The sequence below is a fragment of the Athene noctua genome, chromosome Z (assembly GCF_965140245.1).
Source record: "Athene noctua chromosome Z, bAthNoc1.hap1.1, whole genome shotgun sequence".
In the NCBI taxonomy this organism is placed as follows: Eukaryota; Metazoa; Chordata; class Aves; order Strigiformes; family Strigidae; genus Athene; species Athene noctua.
The window spans coordinates 26,468,906-26,481,884 of record NC_134077.1 but is presented as its reverse complement, the minus strand read 5'-3'; the positions used below and the strand labels follow the sequence as shown (position 1 = coordinate 26,481,884).

General features: G+C 36.6%; 1 protein-coding gene across 1 annotated transcript in view; it reads right to left on the bottom strand.

Annotated features, from left to right (window-relative positions):
• The window catches only part of ARSB (arylsulfatase B), a 67,981-nt gene that overhangs the window by 33,154 nt on the left and 21,848 nt on the right, over window positions 1-12,979 (bottom strand). Inside the window, exon 5 of the mRNA XM_074931960.1 lies at window positions 2,751-2,994. Coding sequence (XP_074788061.1) covers window positions 2,751-2,994 — 244 coding nt within the window. The remainder of the gene's footprint in view (window positions 1-2,750; window positions 2,995-12,979) is intronic.

Here is a 12,979-nt window from a genome sequence, read left to right as displayed (position 1 = left end):
TGTAACATGATAATTGGCTATTAATTTCCTTTTTTCAAATGAAGGAGAATCTTAGCAAATTATAATTTCACTCATTATGAGCCATCTGTTCCAAGAAAAGCAACATATTTGAACCTTCCATCAGATGTCACCAAAAGAGCACTGTGCCTTTATTGTTTGCTATCCAATATTCAAGTGACCTTTTGAGTTATGATCATGAAATTTAATACATTCATTTATCCTGATTACATGGGCAAATCATGTGAAATTTGACATTTTGGCTGCAAGGTCAGCCAAAGAGCAGCCTAATAATTTACAAAATCTGACTTTTCTCCTCTCTGGACAGAGGCTGTCCAGTTGGCACAAGTGAAAATATAGGAGGTCACCTATTCCTTAAGAATGACAGTAAACACTGCATTCAGTTCCTCCACAAGTGCCAGGAGCGTGCAGAGGATGCACAGGTGTGCCTATTTTTCATCACATATAATCTTTCTGCTGAAGTAACCTGATCTGAGAAGATCAGTCCATGACAAAGAATATCTGGTTGAAACTGAACCTGAAGAAGGTGAGAATTCTGCTGGTAGCAGGAAGAAAAAGTCTATGGTTTGGGAGTACTCCAGGATCTTGCTGATGCTAAGTTTTCCCACAGTAACACTGGCATGTAAAGCATTTTACTTCCTCTGGCTGGACAGGAGTCTCCATTCCTTCCTGGCAGTTAATGGTCCCTGGTCTCAATTACACACATACTTATCTTCTTCCACTTGGAAGAGAGCCATACAGTACACCTGGGCACAACCCACGAGATCTCTGCAAACTCCAGCTAGTAAAGAAAACAACCCCATAGCTCCTCAGAAACAGAGGCAGTGTTAAAAAAGAAATCAAGCTTATCAGTTTCAAAGTAGGTAATCCTACTAAAGGTACAAACAAAACAATTCTGAACTCAGGATATGGGGTTTGGCTTTTTGGGGAGTGGGTTTGGGTTTTTGTTTTCGTTTTTTACTTCAAAGTCCATATAGGAGATGGAAGGTTCAGCTCTGCCTGCTTTAACTCTATTTCTCATCTCAGTCCCCAACACAAACAACACTCCTGCTCACACTTGTTTAGGAACTAACTCCTGTAATTCACAGTCTAGGATGCTAAGATAAACAAAACTCAGTGTTTATTGTTATGCACTATGTAGAAAACTGCAGAAAATTCAGCAATTGCTATATAAATAGCTGCATTTCTCCTGCAAGCTGGGGTGGGAACACTGAAAAGGTGGCAAAAGCCTGTAATACACCCAATATAATATTGTCTGACTGCTATAAAAAAAGTACAAAGACTATCAAAAGAAACAAAACACTTGCTAGTCCTTCTATTTTGCTTTTGCAGTATTAAACTTTCCATCCTAAATGATTCCTATGCTAATTAAAACTACATTCTAAGACCTACTAAAATAACTATAACTTCCAAGAACACAGACAATAGAATTTAGCCCATCAATTAATACATTAGATGTAACACAGAAGAAACAAAGGAATTTAAACCAATGTCACCATGCAATTTTTGCATGGCTGGACACAGAAGTATAAAATTCTGCAGAAACTCGGGTTTTAAGGACTTCATAATCCATTTTAGTAGAATAAAAGAAAATTAGAATAAAAGATAATCTTTGAAAGATGAAGAACTGACTGAATATATCTCATGATTGAAGATATAGCAAAGGGGCAACATCAGTTTCTTTTGATAGTTCCAGTGAAAAAAATCACCGTTACCAGTTAATGACTATTTAATGTATTCTTTCACATTTTATTCTACTTACTCTGCTGAGCCCAACATTCAGATGTGTCCAGAGCCTCCGGTATACAACATTTGTGATACCATTTTTATTATCCTTTTACAGAGGAAAAATGTATGGGATTTAACTAATTTTTCTTTTAATGCACAGAAGACTCTCCATTATCTGAACTAATGGGGTTTGGGATATCCCAGTTAATCCAGACAGCATGAGAGGTGTACAGACTCAGTAAAAGTCATTAGTTCGGTCTCAGTGTCAACCCAACTGACCTAAGCTGCCTCTTTTTTCCAGCCGTTTAGGCATGTCTGTGATCCTTCCAGCATCTAAGCACCGCGCTCCTGAGCGTTCCAGCTTGCTTAAACCAGGCACAACCTCATGACCTCTCAGGAACCAAGTCAGGTCTACTTTTGTACTCAACCTCACATGTTTTCTGAGACACTAGACAGCATGATACAGACCTGTTCAAATGGTTACACTTTGAGCCAGCCTGACAGGTTCTGTACTGAGCAAACAAACCATCCAAGTGGAATCCATACTCAGTGAGTTCAATGTCTGCGTAGATTTCCCACATGTCCCATTCCAGATGCATACTGCAGAGACACCCAACTGGGCTCTGTAGAGAGCAGGCCTGGGTCTAAAAAATTTACTAACTTGTACTCCATGCTGTGCAAAATCACTTAACATATTTCTGAATCACAGAGCCTTCTTGAAAAAGTATGCCATATTTACCATATTTCTGCATTGTTGTGTCCACACTGATAAATTGAACAGACCAAGTTAAAGCTGTATGGAGGTTTTGCATCCATCACCAGCATTAAATTTGAAACCTGTATAATTCTCTCATGGATAGAAAAATTAACTGCGCTTATACCTTCCCTGTATTTAAGGAAAGGAACACATAATATTTCCCTCCCCAGTTCCCGCTCTGTTCTTTGGCCTGATTAAATTCTTCTTGTACCAGAATGCTGACTCAGTGATTTGACGTGCAAGTTACCTGATAGCTTTCCAAACATTAAAGCCATCCAAAGGCTTAGTGCCATTGGTATGTCCTCTAGCAAGGTGCACCAGTGTTGGCAGCCAGTCAGAGATATGGATGAGTTCATGACTTTCTACACCTTTTTGTTTCAGCAAAGGACTTGCAACAAAGCCTACTCCTCTCACTCCTCCTTCCCAGAGGGTCCATTTTCTTCCTCTCAGTGGCCAGTTATTCCCACCTGCCAAAGTCTGTCCTCCATTATCTGGAAAACAAGTAATTAAAGGGAATTATTGGTAAGAAAGAAATAGAACAATCTTCCCTACAACATTTATTCATCCATTGGAAAAAATATTTTCACAACATAGGTGTGTCATGCAAGTACTTACATAATGCTGTTAAAAGTTCATAGAGTATGTCGCATGTTCAGAGCATATAACAAACTTACTTTAATTCCTGTCAGTCTTACAAGTTACTACAATGAAAAGGTATTGCTAGGCAGAAATGATACCATATTATAAGCCAGTGATTTAGAAAGACTTTGTTAAGAACCATCTCTGATATTGATTCTAAATATCATTAGACATCCAAAGTTTCCAGAATCAAAGATTTTAAAATTTCAGTTCCAACGACTTTACAGACCACAAGAAGAGTTATTCTGTATAAACTGTTATTCCATTGTCAGGATAATACCCGTACTCCTAGTTTAGAACCATTTTTTCCTAGATTTTTAGGCAGCCACATTGATTTGTCATGTCGCACAAACCAGACAGTCTCTCAGGCAGAAGGAGAAAGCCCTAACGAGTTGAAACTAGTTAAAATAGCTGAAGCAGTGTGGAAATATACTGGATTTATTGTGTTTGGTGAAAAATATAAGGTTACAGAAAAGCTGAACCATGACTACAGTAACTCAGAAATATCTGAATGAATTAGAGATAGCTCATGTAGCTCTTTTTTAACTCTCTCCGAGTTAAGCAGCTTCCACACAGAATAAGATTCAGGTTCCTAAAGTTAACAGATTTAATGAGTCTTTGAAGTTACTTTTAGTACTACCGTACAGTTGTTCTTGTTCAAACGAGTTGTAATGATCTCGGAAGTTATTACACTTCTTTGAAGTGTAATTTTTCTGGATTTTAATGAGGTTAAAATGATTTCAAATAGGAGTTCTTGAACCGGCATTCAGTATAATTTGACATGTTGATACTGTATTTTCTGATTAAAAACCAGGAATTTAAGGGAAGAAACAAGAAGTACATCTCCAACACCTTACAGATGAACTTTATTGTAACCACACCACAACAAAATGATCTCACTTCTGTTTCATTACTTAGGGATCAATATAAACCCCCACTGTGAACATCCTTCTACTGCACACAGAAGACCCTTTCTGTTCTACCAAGGAATAAACTAGTGCATGCCTCTGTGGAAGTCTGAGCTAAATAAAGTACTTGGAAAAAATACCATTATTTGAAAAGTGTAAGTGTTCTGTGGCCCAACTAGCTTCCAGCAGGGCTGCTTGTGTGTCTCGCACTCTTACGTTAAAAATAAAGAAAGAGCTTTATTGTCTTCAATATGAAATGCAAGCAATAAAATACTAGCTACCAATATTTCTCACACAACAGTGCTGAGCACTGAGATCTGAGAATGTAGGCAATTGCCAGTTACCCAAAAAAAAAAAAAAAAAAAAAATCAGTTTCAACAATTCTTTCTGCTCTTAGTGTAAACAGGAATTCCTGTCAGGAATACTCACAGGACAAAGCTTTCAGTAGCTTTTAGCCTTTGTTGGCCTTAAAATAAAAGGTAACTTATCTACACTATATTAGAGCACAGCTTAGACATACAGCAGGATCAGATCTTAAGTACTTTAGATATCTTCTTCATATCACAGGCTACTTACTGTCCATATCAGTTTAATAATGACATGACAAGTTTATGACATGACATAAACATGAGATTTCTTCTTAGTCCTAAATACCAGCAACAAAGTAGCAAGGAAATTATAGAAGCAGACTATTTTTTAAAAAAATAGAGAGATAAAGTGTGCATTTTCTGGTTACAGACTTATCTTTGTTATACTTAACTTTTTCTTTACTTACTGTAGCTGAGTTGAAGACATTCAGTTTCCAGTTTCATTATAAATAAATTACCTGAGACAAGGAGTCTATCTAACATATAACCTGTAAAAACTTGTGTGTAACATCAGCATTCAGATATAGTAGACTAAGTTTAAAAAGCTACCAGGCAATGACATAGTGAGGGGATGTTTGGCTACATCCTTAATTTGTGGAAGTACAGCCATTCTTGTGTTCTCCCAAAAAAGTTATTCCTTACTAACTCCTCATGCTACTTTTACTTTCAGCAAAGTATCTCAGATATGGAACAAACTCCAAAGTCCATATGGAAACTCCCACTAGTTTAAAACACATGCTTAATATCCACTTAGGTAAGAGACAAACAGGATCATTGTTGCTTCATGTTCTACACTGGCTTCATATCCAGTTCTAAATTCACTTCAAAACATATCTCCTGAATGATTTATCATCCATTTTTGCAACTCTTTCTCTCTGTGACTCATCCTAATATCTAATCTCAGCAGAGAGTCTCCAGAGCAAAGCTTTTGGAATCAAGGTACCTACAACTAGAGGCCCTGGTTTATAACATTTCCTGTTATTAAAGCTTCAGCCTTGCTACTTCAGCTGAAAATGCAAGCCTCCCCCAAGCATGATACTTCAATTATCTCTTTCCTGAAGACAAACATCAAATATGATTTTCATTAAAAATAATAGTGAAATCATCTGGAAAATGTAGTTAGCATATTTTTCCTATCTGTAAGAATAATATTTGTATTTACATCTATATAATTTAGATTTCAGTAATATCCACAACATATTATCTGAATTAGAAAAATCATAAAATAAAACACCTTTTGACCCTAAAGAAATGATGAAAGTGGAGAGAACAAGGCTACACTTAAACATTACAGTATTTGGCATAAGCGCTACCTAGATAACTTATTCATTTGTTTGCTTTCTTAAATGGAAGCGTTTTACATTTTTAAAAACCTTTCTTGTTTGCTAGGTTTGGTTTGTTTTCATAGGTGTTTAGCTACCTTTATTTTCTCACAGTGTTTTTACCACTTTCATCATTCTGTGTTATTTTAAGGAGCAGGGTACCAAAACGTCTTTTTTTCCATTCTGATTTGAGTCTTCTTCTACAAGCTAAAATCTGTAACAATGAAAGAGAACACTGTGGAGAGGCATTCTCACTGATACAAGAATGGACTGAAAGAGAGTTTGTAGCAGGCACTACCACCACCAATAAAAAAATGCACAGATGACATATGCAGGGTGAATGGCAAAATGATAGAACAAAGGAGAGAAACAGTAGCATCCTGGTTACTACCTACTTAAAAAGGTAGTTTCAGTCAAAGCTGTGCATCCTTGAACTAACATCAGTCTTGTTGACTTGGAGAAATCTGTATAATGTACTAATTGTATAAAACACAAATGATACGCTGCACTGATCTGGGAGGAGGTGTCATTCCTGCTATGGAAGAGAAAGCAAAAATCCTAAAGAGAAAAGGAAGCACACTGACAGTTGTAAGCACTGGGAAGCCTGCAGCAGTGAAATCTGAGGGAACCACATAATCTCTGATAGAATTGTTTCTTAAGGGCTATAAATATTTCTGAGGGTCAAGAGTAGCATAATTATCTTTTAATTTCGTTTTTACCTTCAGTATCCAAGGAGTAGAAATCTGACAAGATCTGAATGTATCTTAAAAAAAAAAAAAAATAGCCACACTGAATAATTTCATTGTAACTGTTACTAAGTAGGTCTAAACACCCACAAAACCAATGCAGTGCTTCCAAACCCAAAATACCACATTTTATGTTGGTTCTCCACATGAGTGTACTGTGGGACATGTATCCTGATAAAATAGATTGATATAAAGCTCTCCAGATTAAATAACTTTTTTCTTCAAAATGTAGTCATGCACAGTACCCTAAACCCTTAAATACTTTCTGAAGTACTGGCAAAGTTGATCCTCAGTAAATATCATGCATTGCTATAGCAAAAAGAGAATTTTGAATCGAGAACTTCTGTCTTCTGTTTTGATTAAAATATCTACAACAAAATCAAATATTTTTCTTCTAACTTAGCAACTACTCCAACATGAGTTCAAGAAAAAAAAAATTTCTTATAGGACTATTTCTATATTCTTTCACTCTCATACACCTATTTATATCTAACCACTTTCTCACCTATCTTAAAATCCATACAATGCTGTTCTCATCAAGATACTTTGATGGAGCAAGTTAAAACAAAAAGAAGCTGTAGTGCTTCCCTCCCAAAAGACTTTGACTGAAAATAGGACACCTTTCCCACACAGAAAATCAGAGAATACAAGCCATTTTCAAAAAGAACTGTCTTTTAAACTACTGTGGGGTTTTTTTGTTAAAGGTAATGACGAGGAAGGGTGCTTTTTAAAAATTTATTTATTTTAATAAAAACCTTTCAACATAAGCAAATAAAAGCAAAATACAGTTTGTGCATCTTGAATGTATCTTAAAAAATGAAGGCCAATGTTTTCTTCTCACAAACATCTGCTTTTGTAATTAATGTTCACTGTCATATACATGAGGAAGACTTTAATTTGTTAAATTTGTGATTTGTAAACTGTAAAAGACATTCTGCTGGAGTTCTTAAAGGAATCAATAAACAAAACTAAACTGAGAAGCTTTTCTCCCAAACACTTCTCTGAAGAGTTGCCAGCTGCCAAACATTTTGAGTAGGGCGGTATATATATGCAGTGATGTGGAATGTAACTAGTAAACATTTTAATGACTAAAACCTCTTTGAAGAGCAGTTGGACAATAAAAAACATCAATGAAACAATTCTGAGAGGAATAACTAATGAAACAGGTATGGATTCAAGTCTTCAGATGGACTCTCTTATTATTGAATTATCCTGGATCTGAAGCAACAGTCTCCTTCATACTATGAAGATAACCCACATCGCCAAGAGTACTCACAACTATGGGAAAAGCCTCATTTGGGATTTATACCTCATTAGACAACAGAAAACCACAAAAGACAAAAGTGTTGACGATGAACTTTAACAAATGTCGTTCCCAGGATCATAAATATCTCTTGCTTTTGTGCATTCCTTGCCAAGTCCACAGTGGTGACTCAACTCAGGCAATATTAATAGCATTAATAGATTTGTCAAAACTTCACACATCAGACCTCACTCCCTCTCACAAATTCCATTTTATTTGATCAACTGGCTTGAAAGTTATTGTTGGGAGAAGAAATGAAACAAGTTCTGTAATACTGTATAAGGCCAGTTTTCTAAGAAAGTAAGCTTAATCTCCCCCAGTTGTATGCACAAAAATCATTATTGCCTATATAGTGGAATGAAAAACTTATTTAAAAAAGCTATAAAAGGATCTTTGTCTTTTATTTTGGATGGTGGGAAAAACACTATAACAGAGTTTCCAAAGAGCACTTAAATACAGTATGGCCAACATGCTAACTTTCTTCACCATGTGGACAAGTGGCCCAAGAGACTCCCTTTCTGTGACTTCTACTAACTGCACACACTATTTTAGCAGGTTCTGTTTATGATACTGCCTCACATTAATACTCTAGAATAGAGGTACTATTTTCTGTGCAAATAGGCCAGAAACTGGTCTCCACTTTAAAGATTTTTCAATGGCTCTTACTTAGGATTTAAGGATTTAACTAAAAATGGTAAATAATACATAAAATAATTTTGCATCTTTTCAAAAGCAAGTGTGCCTTGTTGTACAGCTACTTATTTTCTTCTAATAGACTAGATCTTGTTTCAGTTATACTATAGAAAAGTAACTCTTTTGGCTTTTTTAAAACAAAGCATCCTTTTTGTCTCCACTGTGACCACTCACGTTGCTGCATCCTTCCTACAACCACAATTGTGCTACACCCTGCTGTCCTGTTGACACGCCTGGCAAACTGTTCTAGACAAGCTCTTCAGAGAGAGATTCCTGGAATTTCAGATTCATCCAGGACTATATTTGGTACTGTTATTAAGCAGTTTTAACTCCAGTATTTCAGTCTTTGTATTTTCTTAGCTCAAATAAAGAGCTAGTCATAAGTCTCTTTACTACAAAAAAAAAAAAAAAAAAACCAAAAAAAAAAAACCACCACCCTTCCTGACTTCATTTAGTGTGCAAATTGTGTTGGACAGTGAGAATACCTCATAAAAATATGCAGGGTTTACATAAATGGTTCTTAAATTCTGATTATTCTAAACTTTCCATTCTCATAAGATGATAAACCCAGAGAGTTCAATTTTATGGTATCACACAACCTTTGTTACAATGGCAGAACTGTAATCCTATGTGTCCTAGTAAACCTAACTATCCTGGTAAATTTAACAGATGGTTTTGGCACTTGTAGAACAAAAGGGTGATCCAAGAATACAGAAAATATTTACAACAACTCTGGAAAATACAGTAGTAATTAATTATTTCCTGTAAGAAAAATAATAGTCTTAACAGAAAAAAACCAAAACAAAACAACACAACTAACTTATTTGAGCACAACAGTCCAATACAGTAAATATTTCTAGACTGTTTTGTATTATATGTCTCACAGCACAACATATTCTGCATAAATAAATTTTAGCAATAAGGAGCAAAAGACCAAAACTGCTTGATATTACAAAAAAGAATCAACATGGAAAATATTTTACGATACTGAGGTTAATAAATTTAAATATGTAACTTCTTTTAGATACCTGGGTTTATTTTTAAAAATAGCCATCCAAAAGTTTAACAGATCTGTATGTATATAGCTCATGTAACCACAGAGTAAGAAATAACTGACCAACATTTAAAGAAAGGATTCAATTAGGAACCAGTAAAAAAAAAAAAAAAAAAAAGGAAAAAAAGGAGAGAAAAATCAAGTGCACTGTGCCAAGAAAGTCATCACAACTCAATCCATTAATCACTTATCATGTACTATTGCTCAATAACTTTAACCAACTATTAGAGTCTGTAAAGATCTAGCCTAACATTCCTGGCTTCTGGCTGCAAACACCTAGGTCTCCTTTCTTCCTGAAAACAGTTACAAAATACTTGCCCAATGCTCCTACTGTATGTAAAGTACTTTTCAAAACCAACATTGGCATGCCCAAGCTTTTTTTCTGTTTTCCACTCGTGCTTAAGCTCCTACTTTTTTGAATTTATGAATTTCTCTGAAGCTGCAAGAGAAAATTCCCATACCCTTTAATTTCTCTTCATGGGCCCCTGCAGTAAGCTGATCTAGCACACATCTGTCTGATACGTAAACCAAGCCAAGCTCTGTTTGAAAGGCTCATCTAAAGCCACACAGTATTTTTTAAGTGAGTACAGACCAGAAAAAAACCTCCACTTCTGATTTATTTTATAATGCAGATTTGGCCATTTCAATACATGATTAAATTAAAGCATCTTCAAAATAATGAGAAAAAGGAACCTCTTAAGCTCCTGCTACTCCTGAAACTAAAGGCTGCCAACATAGTAAGCCATCAACTGCATGTAATCTAGCATGAAATATGCACAAAATGTTCAAAGGGGAAATATGGTCAATAATTCCTGGTGCTTGTTCCAGTTTCTTGCTTCTGATTAGCAGATTGTTTTGTGAAGATGAGAGTGGAAGTAAGGTGGTTGTTTACTCTCTGCTAAAAGCAATGGAGTCTCTCCTATATGCTCCCTCTTTGCACTTAAAATAAGTAAACGTTGTAAATGTAACTCAGAAGAATGTTTAGTTTCCAATTGCATTGCCCCTCTCTCCCTACCAAACAGAAGAGGTATATCCATATGGTAGACAGACACTCAAAAGGAGGACTGGATAGGACTGACAAATGACCATAAGTATGTTGGGAAGCACTGAATTTCAAGCATTAAATTTTCTAAGTGCACAGACTGCCCAATAGTTGGCAACATCTAGGTGTTTTTATTCAGTATAAGCATTCAGCAGTTTATTTGAATACATTTGGGCTTCTTCCTCTGCTTCTGGAAGCAGCGTGACTCTCTTACAACAAACCTAGTGCTGTTATCCAAACACTGTTATGGATCTAATTAGAAGACATATTTATAGTAGCTTTTGGAGGAAAAAATGCAGGAAGCCAAGCCACTGTTACTGTGCTTATGGACACCCTGTATAAGCAGCGATCATCCAAAACTAATGCACCCATACTTCCAGATGCATGGAAAATACCTGACCTCAGGCCTGCTGGTTTTGTACTTTATGTTGCAGCTGTAAGGTAAGAAAAGAGAATCCAGTTCCAACCATAAGGACAGGAGCTGATGGCAAACTAGTTTTACATCTACCGCTAATCAGAGTCGCGTACAAGAAAAGATGTCCCTGACTTCAGATGCAGCAGAAGTGTTAAGGTGTGCAGGGAAGGACGCCAGCCTTCAGGGATCATCATTCCACTTTTCTCCAGTTCTGTCTTTTGAAGCAGAGGGAAGAAATGACTACTTTGACCTAACACCTCTTTTCTTCCCTTTAAAAAAACAAAAAAAACAACAAAAAAAACCACCCCCAAAGAGCTTTTCCAGGGATATGAAGCTGCCAAAACTTAGAATTATATGCAAACAGCAGAGACAAATGATCTAATATACAGGCATTAAAGCCTCAGGGTTGTGCCCAGAACCCATTTTCCATCCTAAAATCCTGTACCCCCTTCTCCCTTGGTGTTTACTTGAGGGTGGACTGCTCTGATTGCCTTCTGTCACTTCTCTGGCACACGATAAACAGAGCAATCTGGAGCTAATTTAAGTGGTTTAGCACATCAGGATACAGCTGGGAAAGGCTTCAGGAGAAAGGCTGGGGAGGAAGCGTGCTGTGTGCGATCCAGCCGAGCCTGCACACAGGAAGGTGGTGCAGATGGGCACCTTCCAACAACACTGCCTGCAGGCAGGGAAAAGTGTCCCATGTCGAAACACTCCAACCAGTCCAGGAACAGCAGAAAACTTAACTCAGGGAATTAAGAAGTCTGCTCCTAACAGCCAGAGTGGTAGGGTCGCCACTCCGTGTCAGGAGCATTTTAGTTCGTCCTTGGGTTATTCAGCAGTAACCCAACCCCTCCTGTGTGTCTATGACTTCTATATTCCATCTGCTGTGAGCCAGATGGTTTTTCTTCTTCTTAATATTAAGGGTAGGCACATGCATTGGCTTTACACAGTGCAAACAATTACTTGATTCCAGCAACTGGACAAATCTGTTTTTCACATCACTTTTGAGAGGAGTAACTCAAGTTTTTAATCACCTGGGGCCCTACCTATACCCAGAATCTATTGGCTCAGATCACTAGCAGAAAGAAACACACATCTGCTGGCATACAGACATAAAAAAGGAACAAAACTCTTTAGTTATTACTTACCACACTGGACATTTAAAAAAAAAGGGCAGCACACAGCTTTGTAAGAAGTATCTGTCCCTAAGCTAACTCTCACATCAAGCACATAAACCACAAAAGCTGAAATTCCATCTGACAATTGTCTAAACCAAATATATCAATAAAAGAGTAAATAAAACTAAATCCTTTAAAACCCTAGTTTGAAATTCAGGAGTGGCAAAAAAGGTTAATTATTTTGTGATATGTCGCAACTATTCTGTCTCCTATAGACTATATCACTCTTCTAGAGATGACAATTAAATGAAACAGGTAAGTTTATTTGGCATGCACGGACCAGATGGAAAATGCATGTCTTGTATAGGTATATTGAGCAATGTCCAAGACTCTCCCAACAAATATCTCAGCTTTTACTAAATGCAATCAAGCTTACAGGGGAGGAAAGGGATTAGCTGATAAGGTAATGTGGTGACATAGAAACACAGGTAATAAAGAGAAATGGAAGCTTACATAAATAATTTCCTTTCCCTTTAATGATCTAAGCAGTGTTTTTAACCACTTTTCATAAATCTGTTTTTCAGCAATGTATTATGTTTTCCAGGTGGGGAAATGGCAGAGAACATACTTCCTGAATGAGTACTTCAGAGGAATTTTTTCTTATAATTTCTTTCGTTAACATCTTTGCTGGGTGACAGGTAACAATGGCCTAATAACACATCGCTAACTCTAAGAAAAAGGATGTTAAGCTGGATAAAACTGAATCTGTTTTCTCCAAAAATCTAGTGTTTACAGTGTGCCTAATATTCTCTTCCTTCTTAATTTGTCACATCAGTGCTACATTCAAGTGAGTGACAAGAAGGAGCAC